General features: G+C 38.8%; 1 protein-coding gene across 1 annotated transcript; it reads left to right on the top strand.

Moving 5' to 3' along the window:
* On the top strand, positions 1–22,277 carry UBE2N (ubiquitin conjugating enzyme E2 N). The gene is made up of 4 exons (XM_065402179.1): positions 1–97; positions 20,247–20,493; positions 20,721–20,861; positions 21,583–22,277. Exons 1-4 carry the CDS (start codon positions 68–70, stop codon positions 21,621–21,623), a joined length of 459 nt encoding a protein of 152 aa, XP_065258251.1. The 5' UTR covers positions 1–67; the 3' UTR covers positions 21,624–22,277.
* The last annotated feature ends 4,326 nt before the right edge of the window (positions 22,278–26,603 follow it).

Genomic DNA, 26,603 nt, shown 5'->3' with positions numbered 1-26,603 from the left:
CTTCCGGTTGTGCGTGAGTACCGAGCGGAGCCGAGACCCAGCGGAGCCTGAATCCCGATAAGACAAGATGGCCGGGCTGCCCCGCAGGATCATCAAGGTAACTACCACCCTCCCTCCCCCACTCGGCTCGCCGTCCCAGCCCCCCATATGCCGCCAGCCCCCTGTGCTGGGCGCAGAGCGCGGAGTTTCTGGTGAGCGGGGCAGGGTAGAGCGCGGGGAGGCGGGTTCAGCCGCTCCGTTGACCAGGGGAGCCACGGGCAGGCCCCGCCGGGCTGGGAGCGGGTGGGGCCCGTGCCTGTGGAGCCGCTATTTGCCCCCCCACCCCCGGGCTGCGTGAGCGAGGACGGCGCCGCCGGAAGCCCCGTGCGGCGGCGAGAGGAGCGGCTGCAGGGCCCGGGCGGAGTCTTGGTGCTGCTGCTGCCGACGCGGCGCGGGGAATGAATGAATAGGTGAGGCCGCGGCCTGTGCGCCGCCTCTGGGCCCCCTGTCTCTTGGCCCCGGGAGCGGCGTTAGCAACGAGCCCTGCATCCGCCCGCCGCGGCGCAGCGCGGCTCCCCTCCCAGCCCCACCCGGACTCGGTGCTTCTGGCCCCCCTCGCTGCAGGAGACGCTCAGTTACTGCGCAGAGCGTCCTGGGCTCCTCGGCGGGGCAGGGCCCGGCAGTGGATTTTACAGGGGGCTGCACCTTCTGTGACAGCGGCAACGAGGAAATGCGGTACCAGGCTGAATGAAACTGAACGTGCTCCAGTGGTCGTGCGCCAACATCCTGCTCCCACCCGCGTTTCCCAAGGAAAGATTGTGATACACACACCATTGAAGCCCATCTTCAGCCTTGCAATTAGGGCTTCCTGGTTTGCGCTAGTGGCGATTTGTTAATCTTTTGATGACTCAGGACTGACTGTCTGAGGAAATAAGGTTACACCAGTTACGATGACTGCCCCACATAGGAATGGTTAACGTGTTGTCTAGACTGTTTACAGTATCTGAAGTATGTGTTTTGCTTGAATTTTAACTTTAAAGGTTTTTTTTTTAATAATCCCAGCAAATTAGCTCTTTCTGCATCTTTAACACTTAGAGTAAGTCTGAAATTATTTTCGTTGTAGATGCTTCTTCCTAACTGGATGGTAATTTGTAGGTAGTGAGCAAGATAATTCTAAAATGAATTTCTCTACGCATCTAGTGTAGTAAACAAAGTAATCTTTAAACTGTATATTAATTTGAAATGTCAGAACAATGAAGACCTCTTGAATTCTGGATAATTGGTGTGTGTACATCAAACTGTATATGGAATAAGGGTTTAAAATATTTTTGAATATTGTGGATATTGTAATTAGAGTTCTTTCAGTAGTAGTTATATAAACCAAGCAGTGTGTTAATGATATCTGCCAGACTTCTCAATTTGTAACAATACATTCATGCAGTGCAATGTGAATCCAACAAATTTCTTGGATCACACTAATATGATGTTTGCTAAAATATGTAATAATATGGTTACTTCAGAACTACTCTAGTTAGTTCAAACCACTGAGTACTCTGAGTCTGGTAAACTTCTTTGATATCAATTTATATAAATATTACAGCAGATGGAAGTGAAATCACACAATAAAAATTCACGAATGCAGCATAATATTGACCTGATCTGTCCCCTCTTGTTAGTACAACATAAATATCCTTCTTACTACCTACATCTACAACTCCAACTTTTAAGAAGTGATGTGATGAATAACTTGTTAATTTTATAGAACTAGTCAAGTAAGATCCATTAGGTTTGATGGGAAATAACACTGTTGTTTCCTGTTAAATTGAATGAATGTCATACAAATAATTTATAATGCTGTGAAGCTGTTCTTGGCTGAACACACTGAAAGTTTGCAACCAATGCAAACAGCAGAGAACACGAAAAAATGCAAGTTAGATTGTCTTAAAATGAAAAGTTGCATAATAGCTGGGATAATGAAATTAGAATAGGAAAAAAAATCACTAAAACTATGCAAGGGTATTATTAAGACTATAAAGTTTATTATCAATTTCTTAATGTTTACAAGCCATGTTGAGAATTTTTAAGGACAAAACTGTATTAATACAATTTGATTTGTCACTCATTCAGTTATCTTAATGAACAGAAAACACTGGAAATGTTACTGAAATGTGTAAGGGTAGAATATTTAGTATTACAAAATGTAGTGGAAACAAATTATTGGGGTTGATAAAAATAATTGATTTTGATAAAAATCGGATTTTTATTTAAATTGACAACCTGTTAAGGCCTGAACACATAATCTAGTACAATCATATAAATTAATCACAAAAGATAAATAGTACATATTTGCTATCATGTTTTAAAGAAAGTCTAATCAATGAACTGGTGGAAGGCACTGGCAGAACATCTAGAATTAGGATTTGTTGAGTGCTAAATCAGCTTTTGACAGCAATAGCCTCTTCTGCAGGTGTAGAGATTATTTTCTTCACTTCTGTTTGTTCAATTTAGTTAAATAACTAGTTCACTCAAAATTAAGCAACTAATTGGGAGTTGAGAAAGCAAGGAAACTACTTTTTCTCTTCCAATATGTGAATAAAAACTAGGTGTGAGGGGATGAAATCTACTAGATCTAAAATCTTGAAGGAGACAGTAACCAGATATAATTGGTTCAACTCACTAACTACAGTTAAACTGATTTAACAGAGTATTACATGCAAAACATGTTTTGATGAAGTTTGTTTCCAGCACATTTAAGAGAACTTTTTTCTGGATTAAATAAAACTCTCACATTTAAATATATAAAATGTTTTTGTTCATTTTTAATTGAATGTTCATCCAAATAAAGCTAGACACATCACAAATGAAATAATCATCTAGTAAATAAGAAATGCAGTATTCATCATTCTCAAACAATAAAACATATAAAAAATAAGAATCGGAATAAATGTAAATTAAGCCATATAATTGCTTAAATAAACGTGTAGTATAGTGTATCCTCCTGGTTAACAAAAAGAAGAGTAAAAATTAGTATAAAAGCTTTATTTAATTGTAAATAAACATGTTTTAATTGTTATCAACCAGTGAGAATCAGTTTTTTCCTAAAGAAAAGGTTAAAGTATAAATACAAAACACAATTAAAATTGAAGATTTAAATAAGTGTCCTGCTTGCTGATTAAAATCCATGATTTTAATTGCTTGGCTTTAAATAAGCCCACACTGTTTGTTATGGAGAGCTGCAGCAAAAGCTCTATAGTTAAGCTGAATCTCCCATTATGTTTCAGGTGGTTTTGGATTCACCTCTTTATCTTCACCAAAAAATAATGAAACTACCTCTAAGTCGATAACAGGTTCATCTCCCTGAGTTTTTTGTCTTCTTTTCATGAGTACTTTGAAGCAAATAACACAATTTGTTTCCAAGGTATGGATGGAAGTGTGACATCTAGAAAAGTATCCCAGTGCTTTTTTGCCCCTTGCAGTTTAAAACTAGACACTGAATATTTGTCTGATTTTTGGGGGTGCTGCTCGATCTTTTCGAGAGTGCTAATTATTAAGAGAATAATGCACACTTTAGGTTAAGTATATAGATAAATATATATGCCTCCATAGACTCCAGAGCTTTTGAATTTTGGATTGGTCATTATGGATTGTAGTGGTTCATTTTGTAATGTCCATACTGTGCCTTGGAATGGGGGTGTCAGACATACAGCCTTTGGGTCACATTTGGCCTACATGACTAAAATTGTGCAGAGTCTGTTTATTTTTCTGCAGACATCTGAAACAAATAGCTATGGTAAATTCCAAAAGCCAGTGATACTTGAATGTCAACATCCAATATTCCATTGCTGATCGTTTTGATGGCATAGGAAAGGGAGTGGGAGTGAAGCCCTTGGTGGTTGGATTTTGGAGTTGCAGGGAAGCAAATGCAGAGAAAAGAATAGAGGGAAGACAGGTCAGAGGGAGAGAAACCGAGAAGGTTGGAAATAGTGGTGGCCTAAGGAAGAGCATATTTTTTTACTAAATGTGAGTGTATGAACAAAAGTTTAGTTACTAAATAAAGACTCTATTCTCCCCTTGATATCTTTGCAAGCCTTCCACTGATATCTGTGGGAGATCTGCTGTGGATTGAGGAGAGTATGAAGTTCTAAATGTATGTTCTGGCTGATGGGCCATATGGAATCCAGCCCTCTCTTCTGCAGGGGATTGACCTTGTTGTTGGTCTGGTGTCTTCAGGTTGGCCAGGGCAAGGTCTCACTACTCTTCAGTCTGCTGCTTCGTGATTTTGTACAGGCTGGGTCTCCTCCAGGAGGAGGGAAACCTGCCCCATGCCTCCTCAGTAGAGGACTCTGCATGCATGTGGGACTTTGCTACTCCAGTAAAGGATTTTGGAGGGTAGCATAAAGTGATTTAATGGGACTACTGCCAAGTATTAATGTATTATAGGGGGTAAAATTAGTTGACTTGCTGTATGTATGTGTGTGCACCAACATTAATTGGGAGCACTGAGTTCAGGCAGCAGGAGAGACTGGTCTGTTTGGGCCTACACGATGGGGGTGGGAGACAAGGCTGGATGGGGTATAGCTTGAGGCTAGTGTATTTCAGCTGGGTGGGTAATTTTTTCAAGTCCTGAGCTGAAGACCTTGTTTATTAGAGAAACTTGCACCAGAATAACTACATTGATGCAGTGTGTCTGCATTAGGGAGTTCATTAATGTAAATGGCACATCAGTGTGATTTAATTCAGTGAATTTAATTGGAGTACTGCATCTGCATTAGAGAAATTTGCACCAGTGTAACTACACCAGTGCAACCCATCCCCAGTGTAGACAGGAACTCAGCTTCATTTTTAGCTCTATGAGCTAAGATGTGCAAAAATTATCTAAGTTATACTTCTGGGGAATGGTCCTCAGTGTGGTCACTTTTGGTAAAGAGATGTAAAAGACTATTTCCAGTTACACTGATCTTAAAGAACTGTTTTGCTACAATGAGGTAATGGCAGGTGTACTCTAGTGCAGTTAAGCAACTTCGTAATCTTCAGCATCACTGGTATGGTGGTGATGAGCCTTAGGATAGAGTTTTGGTTTATGATGGTTTTTGATGGTTCTGCAGGTGATGGTAGGTGCCTAATTATGGATAGTTGACCTTCACTGTGCGCATTCATACATACATTTCCATGCTGACATTTTCTTTTGAGAAAAGTACAGCACTCTGTCCAGTGATTCTTTCTTAAAAGTAAGTAATGGAAGTTTACAGTCAACTCAGATGTTTTTTACCTACATGTTTTAAAACTTGAGAATATGCCGTATTGTATTAAGATATTAGCAAGTAAAATAAAACCAGTTTGGTTCATATCATACAGTGCTGGCTATGGCTACTTTGTTTTCTTCATGGGCCATTACCTATGTATCTGATAAACTCCTTTTCTAGACTTTGTGTGTGAAAATACAGAAGATGATGTATTGATATATGAAGTCAGTGAAATAGGTCTACAGTTGCATCTCCTCAGACCGCTCTATCCCAAAACAGGAACACTCTTTTCCCATCAATATACTGTTACACTCATAATTAGATGAGTGCTCTCCCTCTGCTGCGCGCCCCCCCCCCCCCCCCAACACACACAATTTACCTTTTTACATGGAGACAATCTGCCCTGGAGAGGGAGAAAATCATATTTTCCCACTCTGATAGAGTATGAAAAAATGAATGTTCACTCATGTCATGCAGCTGGCTGTAATGTCTTTTTTGTTTTCTTGTCCACATGCCATATGCTGCTTAATTTTAACCCCAACTGCTCTCTAACCAGCTGTAGTTTCCATTCCATATACTTCAGTTTAACTCTTCAACTGTGTGATGGAGTTAGATAGTGGTAGAACATCTTAATTTACTTTATTCCAGATTCTTACTAACCGCAGGCAAATTTATGATATGATACATTTATGTTAAAGTCTTAATTCAAACAAGTCCTGGCAAAATAAATGGTTTAATGTTAATATCAATGTTGTAATAAGATATGTAGATGGATGGTGATTACATTGGTTTTCCAGTGTATTGACTAATTAAGGTGAGGCAAGGGGAAATCCCCAGGCAGTTATGCTCAAGTCAGTCATGTGCACATGGGAAGGAAATGGTGGGAAGCCAAAACTGGGAAACAGGCCCATGACTTGCATGAGGATAGCCAGGATGAAATGGGCCTGTGACTCAAACTGAAATCGCTGGGAGAAGAAAAATGGGTCTGACTCAGTGGGGGAGTCAGTAGTTGAAGGCAGGGTAGAATAAAAGAAATGACTTGTCCTGCATGGTTGGCAGGTGAGTGATAATTTCAGGTTCTTTAAATGATCACTTGACTAATCTCTGATTACTGGCTAAGACTTGCTGCTTCTATCTCCTTTAGACATTTTTCTGGAGAGCAGGGATCACACCTAAATCTCAGCTAGGGAGCAAATATTAAAGAAACAAACCAGTAGGCATTTTAAACTAAAAGCCATTTCTTTTCATTCTCATCGTTCCTGCATTCTTACCCCAACTATTTGCATGGCATCCTCCAAGTACTAAATGTCATCCTTACAACTCTTGCAGAAAGTGAAATTGAAGAGACCCAGTCTTGAACAATGTCAGTAATATTTTCCATTTCAATTCAGTTAAATTTTACAATAAACCTTCTAAAAAAATCATAATTTTCAATGGCAGTAGTCTCCAGAACCTGACACATGTGCAGCTTTAATAACAGGCTTTTATGTACACCAGTTAATTATCATATTTGAAACTTATTTTGGTGATTTACACAGATCTAGTTACTGCTAGCTTAGACCTGGTCTAAACACAGGTTGTACCATTTTAACTAAATCAGTGTCTAAACAGACTTTTGTGGGCACTCTGGTTTGAGCGCTTTATATTGACTGACTGAGTAACTTGTCTCTTCGATGCCATTTTAAGAGTGCCCATTTGAGGTTGACTGATGTAACTAAATCAATTCCTAAATTAATTTGATTATATCAGTAGAATTTTTGTTGGTAAACAAAGTCTTTTACTATAGATATCTTTTACTGGATATTTCAAATGTGTGCTAGGGAGGGATGCATGCTGCTAAATCTTGATCTGGAGTTTGTTTTAAACTTCTACTAAAAGGTAGCACATCCATGTACCATTTAAAGTGTTTTAATTATGAACACTAATATAAACTGGAAACAAATCTTATAAGGAATAAGTTTAAAACATTCACTTATTTTTGAAAATTGGACTTGTATTGGATGGGTTGTGACAGTTTTTGTGTGTGGAAGTTGTTGGAACTATTAATTTTTTTTTTTTTTTTTGCCATAAGATCTCCCATTGACTGTAAAACAAAAAATATAACAAATCCCTTTCAAATTTGGGTGAGCCTTCTTGTCATAACTGCCACTCAATATGTAATGAAAGGAGGAAAAATGAAAAATGGCTCTCTAACCACCTGCTTTGTAGGTGTTTTTGCTAACTACATAGTGGCTAAGTGACTATTCACCCATCAAAGCATAACATTAAACATAGTGAAACCCCTTTAAAATAGGTGTGAGGCTAAATAGAAGAGGTGAGATAGGTGTAGAGGTAGTGGCTTAAACTCTTGTGGAGGGATATGTTCAGAGTGAGGAGAAAGGATCCAAGAAAAGAACCATGAGGAGAACCAGTAGATGAGGGTGAGGAGCCATTAAAGAATGAGCCAAAAGATAGAACCAGTAAAACACAAGCAAAAAGCCAAGAGGGGAGTGTATAGAAGATGAGCGCAGTCTGTAGCTACAGAAACAGGCAGATTAAGGAATTCTTGTATTGTAACTCTACGCTATTCCAGGTTTTCCTGAAGATGGGAAAACATCACAGATAATAACTAGAGGTGTAGGATTTACAGCCACCAACCAATTCTTGCCTTTACACTTGCTGGTTTGCTAGACATGCACAATAAGAAGATCAAGCTGATTGCATGTACAGTAGGTGGAGTTGATTTAACTTTCGCCTTGATAGGCTTTAACAGAGTGCATGTATACTTTTTATAGTGTTTATCCTGTAAAGACTGGGAAACTCAAATGGGAAGGCATAGAGTGTGTAAAAGGACTTCCATATTGGCTCTGCAGATCAGAGAAACAATTCTAGTCAATATAAAAGGCACTACTGAAATTCATGTAATTATTGTGGCTCAGTTTCCCCTCTAAAATAAAAAGAATACTTTCCCATCTCTGTCAAATGCTTTGGGAGCCTTTGATGTAAGGTGCTACAGCACTCTGCAATAATCTGTATATACCCTTGTGTATATTTTAGTAGCTTCAGCATGCTGTTGCTCAGTGGCCTGGTATAAATAGGAGATATTGATCTTCTCTGATCTCATTTGTCATTCTCTAAACAATGAGAACAATGCTGTGGAGCTTAACCACAGGGAATAAAATCTGTCCCATAGGTGAGATCTCACACTTTGCTGGGGTTCACTTTCTGTATGTTGGGAGAATCTTCTTTTCCCTCTGCTATCCTCCCTTTCTCCCAACCCAAAACAAAAAAGCCACACACCTGCAAGGGGTGGAGTATTTAAGTTCCTGTTGGCTATAGCAGTTAACTGGATTAATTAAAAAAACAAATAAATCATGTACTCTTTGTTCTTATTATAATAAAATAGTTGACCCTTTCTCCTTCCAACACCCTTTATTTTTTTTGCATGGCTTCCATCCCCATCCCCCTCCTGTTCCTTGTACGTCTCTTCCCCTTCCCCATTAGTCCCCCAGGTTCAATTGGTCCCTCCTCCTTTAGGGAGGTGATCCCAAAAAATTCCCCCAATCAGTGGGACTCTCATGAAAAATGAGAGATGGAATTTTTTGTTCCAGAGCCCATCATTGTGTTCAGCCAGCCTGGAGGATCAGAAGGCAAGATAAGGTGCTCTTTCCACAAGGGAGAATACTGCTCCTTTTGGCTTGAAGAGAAAAGGATCAAGCTGAAGTTTGAACTGTTTAATCACTGACCCCAAACCTACCTTCCTTTAGGAAGTTTCCTGTTTCTTTCCCTCTTTCTTCTCAGTGAACATCTTTCTGTTTGTCTTAATCAGCCCTGCAGTAGGGAATTGTGAATCTTCTCCTGTTGGTGAAACACTAGATGCATGAACATATATCTGGTTCTCTCCTGGTTTTAGGAATTCTTTGTGGGTGGAGAAGAGTGGGATATTCTATCACCCATACCATATAAATACCTATGATTGAGTGAACATTCACAATTAGGAAAGCTCTGGCTCAGTCACACAGAACTGGGGCACTTTTCTAAGTCTTGCAAAGTACTGGTGAATTTGGGAGAGGGGGCAAAATGGTTCTCATGCTTTTGTCTTAGCAAAGGTGCTAACTGTGTGTGTGTGTGTGTGTGTGTGTGTGTGTGTGTGTGTTTTTGCTGGATGGGAGGAGCTGTACTCTGGTGCTCCACTTACGAACGTGGTGAGGTGTTTTAACTGGCTTTTTGGCACAGAGGCTTTTTTATTATTATTATTATTTTTTTAATCCCAGTAGCGCAATGGAGTAGTCTCCTTTGTATGAACTAACATGTCTCTTGAGTCTTGGCAAAACGTGTCAGAATTTTAAGCCAGTAGAGCAGCCTGTCTAGTAGAATGCTCCATAGTCAGTCAAATTGCTTGATTGGTTGAGATTTCCATGTAGCAAGGCTTTCACTACTAGCAATTACGTATTTTGGTGAGGAAGAGTCATTCTCTTTTTTTTTTTTTTTTTTTTTTTTTAATTATTATTCTTATTAATGGAGATATCCTATCTCCTAGAACTGGAAGGGACCTTGAAAGGTCATCGAGTCCAGCCCCCTGCCTTCACTAGCAGGACCAAGTACTGATTTTGCCCAGATCCCTAAGTGGCCCCCTCAAGGATTGAACTCACAACCTTGGGTTTAGCAGGCCAATGCTCAAACCACTGAGTTATCCCTCCCCCTTGTGACTCTGGATTTTAAAAAAAAAAAAAAGGGAAAGGGAAAGGAAAAGTAACAGGGTTTTAAAAAAAAAAAAAAAGTACTCGGTGTTTCTGAAGTTTATAACTGACTTGTAATGTTTTTTCTTTTGAGTTAGGGGGTGTTTCATTAATGTTCAAATTAACAGGCTGGAAATGTGAAAATTAATCATTTGTGTTGAGAGATTTCAGTCTGCTCAAATGATACTACCACTTGATACTGAGCTGATTCTGTACTTAAAACAAGGCAGACGGTAACATTTAAGGCACAGTGTTGTAAAGTTACTTCTCATAAGGTTGCCATACCCATATTCTTACTACTACAAAAAGTTGCTGAATTGGCCATTTATAACACATAACTGGCCAGGAGGTTTTTGAAGCTGATGACAGAAGAAAGAGAGTGCAGTATTCTGATATGCTACATCAACTGCTAGTTACAGCAGGGAAATAAATTGCTTTTTTTTTTTTTTTTTTTTTTTTTTTTTTTTTTAAATTCTTAATGAATTCTGTGTCTGATGCCATTGCCATGCAATTTTGGAATGGCAAAGACCAGACTGTTAAACTTCATGTTAAAGTGCCTGCTCTCTGGCACCACTTTAACAGATGCTTCATAAAACTCATGGATTAGCAGGCAATTTTTTGGCATTTGGTGTTAACTTCATAGAAGAGATCTGTTGCCTTGAATGGAAAGTAAAGAAACTGGAATAAAACTCTTTTTTGCATGGAGAGCACTAATTTCACAAGCACAGTGAATCTGGCAAGATATAATGATTTTGGGTTGGTTTTCTTTTGAGTGGGGAAAGCTATGAGGCTGTTTGCTAATAAAATAAGATGGACATAAATTAACTTTCCTTTTTTCAATGGTTTTAAAATTGTTGGAACCACAGAAATTTGTTAAATAGATGCAAGTCCTAATACCTTCGCGATAGTTTTGGAAAAAGTTTGTAGCTTTCTCCTGAAGTGTTCTATAACTTTTAAAGCAGTATCTCTCACTGAATGACAACAAATGTCCTTATGCTTCTTTATTGCCAAAATGTATGGGAAGGAGATAGGAATGTGACCATTTCCCCGTCAACATATACAAGGTCCTTTTAATAATAATAATTAAAAAAAAAAAAGACCCCTTAAAGCCCTCCTATTCCATGTGACACATTTTCTCTTCAATCTTCTAAATCAGTCCAGACTCTCATCAGGTACTCCTGGGGTAATTCTGCACCACTGTGCATGCGCAGAATTTGTCCCTTGTAGATTTCTTTGTTTCCCTGCAGAAAAATGACTTTCTGACTGAAAAGCAAAGGGAGGCCATAAAAGTGGTCATGCGACCCTCCCCAGCAGTATGTTTCAGGTGCCCAGGGCAGCCAGCAGAGAGGTAAATCACTGTGGGGTGGGGGCAGGACTGGGGAAGACATGGCTGGTGGCTCCTACTCTGTGCTGGGCTCAGCTGCTAGTCCTGGCTGGGCCGGGGAGGACCGGACTTCCTCTTCCCCTGCATGGCATTCGGGGCTGGGTCAGACCCACTCCCCTGGCTGTAGGAACCTCTGCAAACCGCCCTCTTCTCTCCCCCCTAGCCCCCCCCCGGTGCTTCCTGCACCCATCGCCCTTCAACTGCAAGGGGAGGGATCCTTGTATAGGGAACTGCTCCCTCATCCGTCCAACTCCTGTGCATCCAGACCCCCTCATGCCCAGATCCTCCTGCCAAGGGTCACACACCCACAGGCCCCCCCCAACGAGCTGCACTCCCCCTGCACTTGGACCACCCCAATGAGCTAGCCGCACCTGGATCCCCACTGTACCGAGCCCCAACCAGCTGCACCTGGATCCCCAGCATCTGGACAACCCCTCTCCCCCAACTGAACCACCCCACACCCAGATCCCCCTGCTGAGCACTAACAACCTTCACTTGGACCCCCTGCAGAGTCCCATTACTATTGCACCCAGAACCCCCCAACAAGCCCCTGAGCATCCAGATCCCACAAGCCGCCCACACCCAGATTGCCCCATACAGAACCCTCTCACCCCTTACCTGGATCACCCACACACTAAGCCCCTCGACACTTGAGCCTGCCTGCCCACACCTGGTGCAACCTGGCACGGAGGGGCAGGGCTCTGGGGTGTTTCTGGGGCAGGTCCGGTCCTTGCGCTGTGTCAGGGTTTGGTGCAGCCTCACTGCTGAGTCAGTGTCCTAGGGGGAGGGGGAGCTGCACATTGATCTCCCATCTCTGTGCAGCCAGAGGCCTGTGCTCCCCAATGCCATGCTGGAGCCTCCACATTTATTTGACCAATAAAATTTGCAGAATTTTGCATTTTTTGGCACAGAATGCCCTCAGGAGTAATCAGTCAAGTGAGGGCTAGAGCTTTCACATTTCTCTAGTGGCAGAACTACACTAGTGTAAAGATATTTTACAAATAGTTTAACATGAATTTCCATTTCAAGTATAATTATTAGTCAGTATGCCATTGTATTGTACTAGCCTTTGCCTACAGGTTGTAACTTATTTGAGAAGGTTTGTTTGGCTTAGCTTTCTTTTTCTACAATATGTATACTTTGGCATTTTATAATTTTCCTTTCTCATTATTTGAAACTGATTGCTTGAGTTGTAGTCTTGAATAAGAAACTCTCAAAAGACTTAAGGGGCTGGTTAAAATGACATCCAGGCTTCTCAAAAATGATGCTTTTGTTACACTTTGTGTATAGATAGTGGCACAATATTTTTATGCAGATCACTGTATCATCTCTTCTCTACCAGGTTCTCCAGTACTGGTGTCCTGGTGATGGTGGTGGTGGGGGGGGGATACCTTATTTTACTCTTGCTTTTTCACCAAGCTTCATTTTGCCATTTTTGTTTTTGGTGGCAAAGAAAGATGCCTGCAGATGTTCAATTTGTGATGAGTTATCACATCCTAAGAAACTGGGTGTCTCTTGCTTGTATGGCTCCAAGGCATCACAGCAATTTGAGAATCCCAGTTTTTTTTCAGGTCTGTTAGCTTTTCATTTTTTAGTTGAGAACAAAGCATCTGCTTCTGTGGTCTCTTGTCTAGGTAAGCCACTGTTCAGCAAGCTCCAGCTTTTCTCAGGATATCACTTTTATTCTCAACATTCTTCTCTTCAAGGCTGCCTTTTTGGAAGAACTGTTCCAGCTCAGCACTCTAACCATGCTCCCTCCCCCTCCCCCCAATATGATCTTCTCCCTCTCTACCCACTCCCAAAAAAGAAAAGCCAACTGCACTAATGAGGAAATCCCCATTCTCTTCTGCATGGCAACCTTAAATATTTTTTACAAATTCCTTGACTGCCGATTTAAAATTAATGCAAGAATTCTGGCAAGAGCCTTTTTTACAATCACAGTATTTTTAAAAAAAAAAATCTGTATGGGGATTAGCAAAACTAGGTAGCTCTAGGATGCCTTTATAGTATTATAAAGTCCCATGACATTTAAATAGCAATTAATGAGTTAGTGTGTTTGGATTAAACTAACCAGCTGAGGAAGTTGACATACTTCCCTGAATGAGTCAAGAGGATTTCCTGCTGTAGGGTATCTGTAAAGTTGGATTTTTACCTGACAGGTTAGTCACCTTTTTAGCTTCTGTTAATCTTCATTAAACTTTTTTAGGTATGGCCAATTCCATGGGCTTCCCAAAGAAAATGTCAATTCAAGAAATCGGTAAACAATAGAGGCTAGTGTAAATAGAACTCTGAGACAGCATCTTGTAAGGGTGGGGGGGTTTGTACCTCTTCTTATTTCATTTTAGTCCTTAACATTCTATCCTGCTTAGCTTGACAGATCTTCCTATTGAATGAATTGGCAGCAGTACGTGGGGGACACAAGTATAAAGGTGTTTGCTGTTTCCACCTGCTGGTAGGAAGGCATAAGCTATTAATTCCAGACTAGTCCAAAAGAACTTTTAGATCGCCACTCTCATTATATAGCATTAAATGACCTACAGCCAATACAATTATTAAATAGCATTTTCAAAGCCCATTCTTTCTGTGACTTAGTTTCCAGTAGGCCTCAAAGAGCCACAATTTCTAGGTCTTGCTAAAACGTTTTATTCCGAATTGCTAGATTCCATTTCTGGCTTTCAGTGATCAAAAAGCTAATTTTGTACAGACATTTATATTGGGATTTAATGTGTTTGTTTGCAGCCTGCCTGTAAAATGTTATATGTAAGACTTTCCTTAATTTGCGATATTGTGGAAATTGTGGATCCCACAATATCAGGCTTCCACCATAATTTTGTCAGCTGCGCAGAGCTAGATAGGAACCCTGGCTGCGGACCCTACACATTAATGACTGTAATATACTTGCAGCAAAATGTCTGGTTACCACAAATTAGCAGGCATAACCTAATACTTGAGTATTTATATTGTTCCAGCAAATTTTTCTTAAACAAATGGGTCTTCTCTGGCTTTTCCAAATTACTACAATTAATAAGGGTCCATTCTTACTTTTCTGCAACTTTGTGTGTCTTGTCTGCAACTCAGCTGCAATTATTTGACAATCATCCCATGATTCAAGTAGGGCCTTAGTTATATATTTTTGCAATAACAATGGAGAATACTGCATATTTTTTTCTATCTTGTCTGAACTCCCTATTTTATACATAATTAAAGTATTTATTTAGGCGGAGATTTTTAAAGATACTTGATGGGATTTAGACTCCTGACTGCCTAAATACCTTTTGAAAATGACGTAGGCTCCTAAATCAGTTAAGCATTATGATGCTGAGCACAGCAATGCCTAAATACCTGTAAAAATCTTGGTCTGAGTCTTATTTTTCTGTGAATAAGTCTGATGTCTAATAAAATTTCGTGTTAATTCTAAATATAGGACTTTCTTAGGTCTTGATCCAGTAAAGTACATAAGCACATGCTCCAAGTTTTTGAGTAGTTCCATTTATGTTATTGGCACTACTCACGTGCTGAAGTGCTCTGTAGGATCAGGGCCTTAGCGAGTTGAATTTAAAGGAGACTGGCAAAGGAGACTTAAAGTGGGGCATATCAAATATCCTTATTTTTCAAATGGCAAGGACAAGAAGGGCATTCAGCATTTGTTTGACAACTTTATTTTCCAGTCACTTTCCAGTTCCCACTGTAAAAGGGTATTAAAATACAAGCATTACCGTGCCTTTTATAATTAATCTATGCAGCATTCTCTAAAAGGTAATGATTAATAACCTTTGTTTTTTTTTGTTGTTTTTTTAATGCCTGGCTTCATATTCCAACAAGCTTGTGTGTTATAGTGCCTTGGGTGTTTTGCTCAAGTATGAGAGCCCAGAAATCAGGGTAACAAGGGACAAAATTTACTGTACTTAGATGCTGCATAACCTACCAGTGTAGTGTCACTACTCCTGTGCCTATACCCAACATTTTGCTTACCTTCAAGGAATTTAAAAGCTCCACATGGCAGAAAGCACTTTAATGGGAGCTTTGCTGCTGGGACAGCAAACATTGGGTTAACAAGCAGAAGAGTCTGCAAGAAATATATGAAGTGCATAAAAGTTGTACTGATGTAGATAAAACAGTTATAACCCCCCTGGTGTGGGCATAGTTAGCACAGTTTTATTGTGTTTATACCAGTATAGTTTATTCTAGAATGGGAAAGGGAATAAGCTATCCTGGTGTAAGACATCTCTCTACTGGAATAATTGTATACACATTAGGGATTGTACTAGTATAACTATATTGATCTAAAAATAATCCCCACACCCTTAACCAAAGTAGCTATAGTGTTACAACTCTCAAGTTCAGACCTGGCCAAAGACTACAGCCTGGTCTGCATCACACGGTTAGGTGACATAGGCTGCCTTGCATCAACCTAGCTGTGAAAGTGTCTTCACTTAAATTTGGCTCCTGCCGACATAAGTGCCTCTTTGAGCCAGTTTAGTAATACCACCTCCCTTAGCGGCAGAGGCACGATCAATGCCGCATCAGTGTAGACATTGTGTTGCTTACATCAGCTGTTACTGGCTTTCAGGGGTTATCGCACACTGACAATACAAGCACTCCCAGTGAGGTTGTGCACCACTGACACAAGGAGACAAGTGTGCGCACGCAGAAGCGATTTAATAACTATGGTGGCTGTATGCCAGAGTAAGTTAGGTCAACATCATTTTGTAGTGTAGACATGGCCTAAGCCTATGTCTTCACTGCTCTCTTCTCTCTCCCCCCTCCCCCCCCCAACACGCACACATAGGCCTTGGCTACACTCGGGGACTCACAGCGCTGCTGCGGTAGCGCTGTGAAGTGTTCTACACGTGCTTTACAGCGCTGCGCTTGGGGGGGGGGGGGGCGTTTTCACACCCCTGAGCGCAGCAAGTTGCAGCACTGTACAGTGCCAGTGTAGCCAAGGCCAAAGTGTTTGGAGGGTGGTGGTGGTTGTTGGGGGGGGGGGGGGGGGGGGGTTAACATAGCTAACTTGCATTAGTTATTTATCTTGCTTTAAAATCCTAGCGGAGACCAGGCTGCTTGATGTAGCTAGGTGAAGTCAGCCCCAGGTGGGGGTATAGTATTGATCTTGCCTCGCTACCTCCTGGTTTGTAAAAACTAGCTGTCCCTTGTAAAATCCTGGTAGAGATAGCATGATAACTAATGTGAATTAGTTTTATTTCTGTTTAAAACAAAAAACAAACCCCCTTTTTGGCAGTGAATACATAAATAGCCTTACATCAAATTTATGAAGCAGTCAATGCTTTCAGTAGGTGAGGTCTAAGCCTGGCTTTTCTCCCCTACACCTGATTGGCAAAATTTTGTTAATGAAAGTTGGAAAAAAATCAAAACTTAATGAACACTTCTGTGAAAAGCTTCCCACCATTTATGCCTAATTACTGTCACTCAGAGCTTTAATCTGGTGGATATATCAAAAAAAGTGTTAACTGTCTCTTTCTAGAAAAAGACATACTACATTTGTTGATACAAAATAAGTAGTAGTCATATACAACATATTTAGCCAGAGATTAAGGTCATGAGTGTTATATAACCTAGCAGGGGTTTTTATATATTTAAGTAACGTGGTGGTATGGACTGTCTGATCTGGGTACTTTTTTTTCCCTTCTCAATTCTATTTTCATTTAAGACTCTTAATTTAGTTTTTCTCATTTTGTGGGTATTATCTGCTTAATCATAGCTGATTAAAAGTGGTTTTAACTGTGATCTTTGAATAAAACATTTGTCTTTTGTCTTTTTATAATATGGCTTGTAGCAGATTTTTATTTGGCAAGTGCTTTACAGCTAATTACTGTATGAGATAAGTAAACTGATAGTACTTGCCTTTAATGAGTGTGGTGCTTTACTTTCTTTGTGATCTGATGCTTTTCTATAAATGAGGTTTTTCTGCTCAAAGTAATGGATGCCCTTTTGCTCTGAGAAAGACACCTGTGTCAAAATGGTAAATATAGCCTTTAAATATTATTAGTTTCCTTGTTAACTTAATAAGTGTATTTTATCTAAACAGTACTTTGATGTACTCCAGTACAAAGAGGCACATCCATCTTGTTTTGTAATCTTGCTGATTTGCAGCTGTAGTAGTGCTTCAGTCTTTGGGGTTATGTTTTGTGGGCACCCAACATAAAATATTTTATAAATGTCATGTAGTGTGCACTGCATACGCTTTAATTCTTGTAGTTGTACAAGTTGTTTTACTTTTATAATTTTCTCTCCCTTATTGTTTTGTGAACCATTCAGAGGGGAAATAGTGAAACTGACTAGATAGAAGTAGTCAAACACACAAAGTAAAGGAGAGAGAAAATAGACATTTTTCTTTAATAATTCAGTTACAGTAATCTTAAATATGGTAATAGTTACAGTTTCAGGGTTAACTACACTTTTGACCCTCTGGCAGAGCTCGCTCGCTCTCTCCTTCTCTCTCTCCCCCCCTCCCCCTCCCTTCCGTCCCCTCCCTTCAGATCAAGGTCCCTCTGTACCTCACTGTGATTTTTTTCCCCCGGTGGATCTGAGCATGGTCCAGCATTTGTGGTTAACCTTTCTCCACCACTTATCAAGCAATCTTCACAAAGTAAAATACACTTAGTTTTAGGGTAAAAGCATTGCATAAAAAACCATATAGAAAACAATGAAAGTTCCTACGTATATGCTAAAAGCTTACCAGAGGTCACTTTGCGCCCCCTGTCCAACATAAGGCTCTGGTATATATCAGTCCATCAAATCCCTCAACTTGGTCTGCTCTCCTGGTTACCAGTTTGTGTCAGGTTTCAGATCCAGAACCCTTTGGATAGTATAACTGTTTCTTTATCAGTTTGATCTTTTGATCTCTGACCTCCTGTAACAACAGGTAGTATAAGTCAGTGGTCCTTTCCTCCCCCGGAGAGCTTCAAAAGGCTGGTTTTGGGGGGGGGGGGGGTTCCTGTATTAATCGCCCCTTAGGGATTCCAGGTTCCACAGGTTTTCACGTTTTAAACATAAAAATGCTGCATGTATTTGCAGTATCGGTAACAGAAGTAGATTAAACATGCTTTAACACAAGGATGGGTTTCTCTTTAAATTGATATACCCCATAAACGTAAAGCTTTCTTTCAGTAATGCAGAAGAATGGAATTGTGCAAGTTCAGTCTGATAACTTAAATTTGGTTTATGGCTGTGAATACATTGAACAGATGTTTGTTTTATTGAATCATTCTAAAGTCCTCTCACTACTACATAGGAAAACTTGAACATTGCATATGGAATAGCTCTTCCTTCTGATTCTTTGTTTGGTAGGCATTTTTGTGTAGTGCAGAGTGGGAAGCACTTTCCTCAGCATAATGGTGGTGGGGTTTTCCTTGGAGAGTTCTCTGTAGCAATCCAGCCTATTCATAAGTTCATCACTTTTAAGGCCGGATAGGATCATTGTAATGATCAGTGTGGATTTGATTTAAATCACTAGTCAGGAAGACTCAATTGAATCATGGTTTTCTACATAAAAGTGCATTCTTGTTGGTTGTAATAACCTTAATACATATTCTTCACAACTCAGAGATGTAGGTTTCATTTTTAGAAGGTACACACTATACATTTTTAAACAGTGATTTATTTTGAAAACTTTTCAGATTAGTTTTACAGCTATATCAGAAAATGACTGATTGGTTATTTCATTTACCAAAGGTAATTGAAGCAGATATTTATGAAGTCATTGGGAGGTGAACTATCTCCAATTCAACAGGTTAATCATTAATATTTGGAGGATTGTCTTGCTATGCTGTATTAGGAGGAGAACATCACCAGAAGACATTTAAATTTTTATTTAACTTCAACAATATTAAGTATTCTGGATTTTTTTCTTCAACAGCAAACATAATATTTTAACAAAACAAGCATATGTCCCTCGCTTCTCACATTTATCTCCAGACTTCTTCTCCTTGTCCAGATCTATTCCACCCCCAACAATCTTCTATTCATTGAACTTTTTGAGATTTTGCACTTTGAGAGAGAGAAGGGATTGACTCTGTGTACACAAATTTGCAGAGGACAATAGAGTTGAAGTCTGTTATTTCTCACCTCTCTATTATTTATTTAAAAACATTTTTGCTGTTAACAAGCATGTTACCTCTGGAGACACAAATCCACAGTTTGAGAACTACAAAACTAAGCATCTCTGATGGTATCTTCTAGACTGAGCACTGAGTCCCATTGGGTAGGTATGTATATAAATAATCTATACAGAAGCCTGTGGAAGCCCATAAGATTGGGTCCCTAATCCATGAACTATTGGAACTCATTTACAAAACTTTTCTTAAATATTACATTAATATATTGTCTCATACTATAGAATTAGAATTTATAATCCTTATACATTATAGCTCAAAGATATCTTAATTAAAACCATCTTTAGATAGTTTTTTTCCTCAAAAAGCATTTTATCAAAAAATCAGATTTAAATTAAAAAATGTTTTTTTAAATTATTTTTTCTTTAAAAAAATCATTGATTTTTATCCACCCTGGTAATGTTCTAGTCTGACCTCCTCTATAGCACAGGCCATAGCACTTTCCCAAAATAATTCCTAAAGCAGATCTTTTAGAAGAACATTCAACCTTAATTTAAAAATTGTCAGTGATGGAGAATCCACCACGATGCTTTGTACATTGTTCCAATGATTGATTACTCTCATGCCTAATTTCCATTCTGAATTTGTCTTGCTCTGTGTGATTTTTTGTTTTGTTTTTGTTTGTTTCTTTTTATACTTCACCTAATATGAAAAGTCATTTTCTATGGTTTTGCATAAATCTACTTAAAGTGAATATTTGGTATCCTGGTACAAATTTTGTCTAAATACGTTTGCTGTGTTTTAAATAGCTTGCCTTTGTTACACCATGACTTTCTTCCTCCTCCTCCAGGAAACCCAGCGCTTGCTGGCAGAACCAGTCCCTGGGATAAAAGCAGAGCCAGATGAGAGCAACGCACGTTATTTTCATGTGGTCATTGCAGGTCCACAGGATTCCCCCTTTGAGGGTGGGACATTTAAACTTGAACTATTCCTTCCAGAAGAATATCCAATGGCAGCTCCTAAAGTACGTTTCATGACCAAAATTTATCACCCTAATGTAGACAAGTTGGGAAGAATATGTTTAGATATTTTGAAAGGTAAGTGTCATCCTTTCCACTAAATACGTTTCTCTTAATTCATCCTAAGCAGGGAAAACTGACAATTTAGATGTTAAAAGGATTACAAACTTTTTTTTTTTTTTTTTAATTTTAGCTTGCTCACGAGGCTGGCTTAAATGGCTTTAATCTGAGAGGAAAACACATTAAATCTGGAGGTGGTAATAAAGAATGTGGTATTTCATACTACTGTAAATCTGTCTCTTTAGATAAATGGTCCCCAGCTTTGCAGATCCGTACAGTTCTGCTATCAATCCAGGCTTTGCTAAGCGCTCCCAATCCAGATGATCCTTTAGCAAATGATGTAGCAGAGCAGTGGAAGACCAATGAAGCCCAAGCCATAGAAACAGGTAGTGTATCACACAAGTTGTTACTTTTGTATTTGTGTGAAATTTTATGAAAACTAGATTACGAATGTGTTTTTATTTTAGAACTTAATTTAAAACCTGACCTCTGGTTTTGTGCTTGTGACTCACAAGAACAATTGTTTGCTTGTGCAGTTGATAGCCCTGAATGCAGGTGCAGAATCAGAGCCAGAGTGGAGGTCTTTCTTTTCTGAGGATCCACTTAGTTTGCATGTTTTACATTGCTAAAAGTGCAAGAGTATTTGACTGAACTCTTATTGGGAAAGAGAAACCATTACTTTCTGTACTTATATCCATTCCTTGTACATCATGAGAGATTCTTTAATAAATTGCAGTTTAGTTCCACAGAGCTCTGCAGCATCTCTAAATCTGCTTCTGTTGCAGGCTCTAATAGAATGTAGTTTCTGTGGTAATAGAATAAACAGGCTGCATTACGCCTTCCCATTACAGGATCCTCTGCAGCCAGGCCATCTATTCCCAGTGGCATCTGTTTCGGTGAATCTTGTGGGCTTGGATTGTGACTAACATTCCACAGCTAATATGCTTATATTTGTGAAACAGTGACATAAAACTTAATTTAAAATACTCGGGTGTCTCTGCTTAACAAGCTCTTCTAGTCAAAAGTTTGGGAAATGGAGTATATTGAAATGAATAAAATGAGCTTTATTTCACTTTAAGAGTGCTTTTTTTTTCTTTTTCTTTACAGCCAGAGCATGGACTAGGCTATATGCCATGAATAATATTTAAATTCGCTCTGAACATCAAGTGTGCATCACTTCTCCTATTCTGCCAAGACCTCTTCTCTTTTTTTCTTTTGTTTGCATTTAATGGACACAGTCTTAGAAACATTACAGAATAAAAGCCCAGACATCTTCAGTCCTTTGGTGATTAAATGCACATTAGCAAATCTGTGTCTTGTCCTAATTCACTGTTGTAACGCATGAGCAGAGGCTAGAAATATCATCTGGATTGTTGTGAAATTGTTTAAAAGCAGTAGCACATCTCTGCTTTTAATAACTTTTTCCATCATGGTTTAAGTATAAGCACTGTGAATGAAGGTAGTCACGGTTAGCTGCAGGGTTTTTTGTTTTAATTTTGTGTGCTCCTCCTCTTCCCTTTTTTTATGGTGATGCTAAATGCATTGGTTAAAGCAGCTAACCAGTTACACTTTAGGATATGCCCTCTAGCCAAGTCTAACTTAGATGCTGTAGATGGACAAGCTTGATTGTTTGAACAAAAATGGGAACATTAAACATCCATCACCTTCACTAATAATATTGTGATTCTGCTGTCAAGTGTAGAAACCTCCTTTCAAGAAAAAGCTTGTGACCATTTTGTATGGCTTGTCTGGAAAATCTTCTGTAAATCTTATGTTTTAGTAAAATATTTTTTGTTATTCTACTTTGCTGTTGTACAGTTTATTTTGCTGTGGTTTTCATTTCTCTACTGTGACAATTGTATTTAAAAAATTGAAACCAGAACAGAACAATTTGTCATCTCCAGTCTGACAGATTAAATAGTAAGAGGAAGAATTTTCAAATTCCCTTACTTTTGTTGCTGCTGATTTGTATTACTAGCTCATACACCGTGTGTTCCTAAATTGGCCGAGATAGTACAAAATTATATTAGTAGCTGATTCTTTCAAAATGAGCCTCTGATAAGTATAATTTATCACAGTCAAAGGTTTGACAATGCATTAACATGTATATACATAACATCTTATGTATCATTAAAGCAGGAGGCTAACAGAGCAAATGACAGCAGTAACTGGGTAAATGTGTCACTTGTCTGTTTTGTGCTGATTATCAGGTATTACACTATGCTCTTTAATTCTAACTCGTGTCTCAAAAAAAGCATATAAAACACCAGTGTACAATACAGCTGTTACAGACCAGCTAATCAGTCGATTGACATTTGCTAAGCTACTTTCAACTAGCCCCAACTGATCTTATCTATAAGCCTAAGTAAGCTAAATATCACAAGAAAGGTTTATTCATTTGGAGGAAGTAAATAGCTTCTTGCTTCCTTGCTATTACATTTATAATTTTTTTTTCATGTCTCTTGGAAGCCCATTTTTAATTTCTTCTTCAGTTCAACTTCATATCCCTTTAAATGCTTTTTCTTTCTTTCCGTTCTCCTTCCTCTCTCTCTTCCTCCCCCAGTTGCCTCCCCCCCCCCCCCCCCCACCCTCCAGGAATGTTTTTTCTGATCTCTAAGCTTTCAGTGTGGCCAGTCTGAACTGTATAAATGACAGCCTACAGTGGGAATGTATGTCTTGCAATTCACAGTGATGGTTATGTAGTCCGTTGGTATTCTCTGCCTCCCACACTCCTATTCTAGTATCATCTGGAGTTTCTATAGAATGTGGTGTATTTATTGTGCTCTTATGTAAGATGAAGATTATCTATTAAAGTTACATTTTCAACATACAAATGCTTTCAGTGACTGGTAACTGGTATTGTCCCTCAAAGTGCACTGCATAGTAACATCATAAAACTTGGTTCAGAATAATCTAGTTCAGCACAAGATTAAGACACTTAAAAAGCTGGGTTTAAAGTTAGATTTCCTTATTGGATGTAGTTTCTCACACCTGTGGCTTGCAGCAGATCTTTAGTCTTATTCAGGTTGAGTAGGCCTCTTTACTGTAACTAACAAATCAGGTTTTTTGTTATTGAGATGAACATTTGTGCAGTTTAGTTGGTGAAATTCTCTTGCATGTCATTATTTGGGTGACTAGTTAACTGAGCATACATCTACCCTTAATTGTACAGTAACTGATTTTTAACATGGTAGATGGCTCTTCTGAATTCTTCTAAAATGAATTTAGCTCAAGATACACTTAAAAAACAACAACAACAACAACAAAAACCTTTTAATACTACTACTGTTCACATTTACCAATGGATGCCTTTATTAGCATACTCTGAATATGTAATTGAATGGAAAAAGTACTCCTCCAGTCAAGCCATGGTAAAGGAATGGGGAGTGCAGTAAATTTCATTGTGTGTGTGTGTGTGTGTGTGTGTGTGTGTGTGTGTATAGAGGCGCCAATGCATCCCAGGTTTTTAAAGATTCTTAATGAGTCTGGAATGTAGCTGAGAGATCTACTGGTTGAGTGTTGAATAGCTTCCCAACCTGCTTTTTCTCTGTGCAGTTAGACAATGTAAAGCTGTGGGTAAATAGCTTTGATGTCTACAGATTTAAGTTGTTTAGAAGGACATGCCCTTAAATGCTTATTTTAAAAACAATTGTAGATTCTAAAAACTTCACATGGCATAACTTCAGTGATATCCACCATGATTGTAAGAATCTGTAAGTGGACTTCAAGTCCAAAATAAATTAAAGCAAAGTAGGATTTATGAAAATATAATTTTATATTACAATAGTCACTTAACATCTGAATCTCGTGCTTTTAATGAAGCTTAAAATGCAATGTCAGATATTTTCTGTCTTGTATCAAGTGATGCTTGCAGATATTTGACTTCCTGACTCAAATTTGAGAATGTTTGAAGTTCTTAGCTCATCTGTATAGTTGCCTGAATTATCTGAAACCAGATTAATGGAATTTATTTTTCAAATGGTGGTTGGAGATGCCCCACTATGTTTTGTTATCTAATGTTCATTCCATCACCTCTAGAATTAAAATTTGCCACAAGTACAAGTGTGGTTGTCTTACCATAATGAGTACTAGTTAGAATTGTTAACCTTTGCAGAAGAATTACAGTAAGTGTTTCCTTTTATAGCTTTCCTTCAGTGCTATTGGTGCTAAGAGCTAACTGGCCTGAAAGCCTAAACTAGTTGAAGCTATATTTTACATATTAGTTTATGGATGATGTTTGTGTAGGTAGAAGGCATACATTGTAAACCAGACCCTAAATTTTTATTTTTTTTGCAATAACTAACTTTAATCTAGGTCAAGGAAATACACTGGAAGGTCCTTTGTTCTTGCATTTAACATTCTGAAATCTGAACTGTCATTTTTAAACATTTAGCCATGATTTTACATGGAAATGAGGTTGTGTATAAATCACTTAGAACTGATAGAATAAATGTCTTGGATATTAGGTGACTTCTGTAGCCTAAAAACAGTGAAGTGTTGCTTCTATAGCTTTCAAGAAAGCGTATCTCCAACACATGATGGTTACTGTAAAACATCTTAATGGAATAGTAAAATCAAAAGTTGTGAAATTTCCCTCAATTTGTGTGTTCCTACTTGGAATTATTTTGAGGGTTACTTTAAAATAAAATGTCTATGTTATAAACAGAACCTGTCGTGACTGTAATGTAATGGACACTTTGAAATAAAAGGAAGTGTGATTATTCATTGCATATACACGGAGCATCATTTGAAAAAAAGTGGTCCCTTTTGTAGTATGACCATGGTATTGTTCAGTTTCACAGTGGTCTTTAAATGTCTGTGCAAAATAAGAAAATAAACTTTGACAAATTTTTAAGCCCTCCATACCTCTTGTTTTCCATTTGCTGCTGCTTTGTAATGGGAAGAAAAGTAAACCATTCTGTCCAAAACCTCAGACAAATGTTAGACTCGGTTTCCCTGGTCTTGAAAAGTTATTTTCTGGTTTCTTGCACAATCTAGGAGTTTTAAATGCTTTGGAAGTGTAATTAAACTATCCAACCAACATTCCTAATTGCTTACTGTAAAAAAGAATGTTTACAACACCTGTAAAACACTGAGGTGTTAATACAACTGCATGCGTCCACCACAGGTAATGGACTTCAGGCCATAAATACAACTCATGCTATCAAAATGTTCAAGATTTTCCTTGTGACCACTTAATAATTCTGTAGCACTGCAGTTTGTGTGAAGAGTGGCACACAGTATCTGACCTGCTTTATTGTTGATGCTTGCTTGCTTGTTTGATGCTGCATCATCTATAGTAAGTAGCAGCCTAGACTTGAGTGGAATGAGTAATGATGGCAAATGAGGGCTGATTTACTTTTTCCAAGCACTGAACAAACATGAAGTACATGTCATGACTGCAAGAGGTGGAGCAAAGGTTAACTATTTTAGCAAAACACAATTACTCCGGTAACATGCACTAGTAAAGGAAAATAATATACCTGAGGTAACTAAACTCATAGACCTAGACATCTGTCTGTTGGCAAGAAGCTGTCAATTTGACTAGCCACAGAACATCAGCTACTAGAGGAGGCATGTTCACAGTAAAGAGTTGAAGGATTAATTTATGCAAATTTGCCAGAAGAAGTTAGCACATGACATGAAAACACAGTTGAGGGTAGGTCTTAAATATGAAATAAAGATATCACTGGAAGATTGGTCACACATGGGTCTCTAGTTGTGGCTGTAGCACCTACAGAAGCATTCCTACTATAAAATTGTTCCAGAACTTCCATTTTAAAACAAGTTTCTTGTCTCTAAGGTTGTGGAAAAACTGTAAAGTGATGTACCTGCCTGAGGCTGCTTGTTACACTGGGTTAACTATAAAACATATTGATACCAGTTTAGATGTTGCATTGCTATGCAGTGTAGTAGCAGGCACATACCTACCTAATTGTGTATCTTAGTCAACCATCTCCCCCATCTTCCTAGGTGTCAATCTTTTCCCTTGGATCCTATGACTTCTTCAGTCCAGTTGTTTGTACAAATGTGGGCCATCTTGAAAATTGGAATATTAGGGCAAACAGTATAAAAAAGCCAAGAAATATTGAAGGGGTTCTAGTGTGAACTCCTATAGCTAACCATAA

This window comes from Emys orbicularis, chromosome 1 (genome assembly GCF_028017835.1).
Source record: "Emys orbicularis isolate rEmyOrb1 chromosome 1, rEmyOrb1.hap1, whole genome shotgun sequence".
Classification (NCBI taxonomy): Eukaryota; Metazoa; Chordata; order Testudines; family Emydidae; genus Emys; species Emys orbicularis.
This window is presented reverse-complemented; position numbering and strand designations above follow the sequence as displayed.

Coding starts and splice junctions, on each gene's coding strand:
- UBE2N (XM_065402179.1), top strand. CDS start 68: ATGGCCGGGCTGCCCCGCAGGATCATCAAG. Junction 20,494..20,720: donor ATGTTTAGATATTTTGAAAG/GTAAGTGTCATC, acceptor CTGTCTCTTTAG/ATAAATGGTCCCCAGCTTTG. Junction 20,862..21,582: donor AGCCCAAGCCATAGAAACAG/GTAGTGTATCAC, acceptor TTTTCTTTACAG/CCAGAGCATGGACTAGGCTA.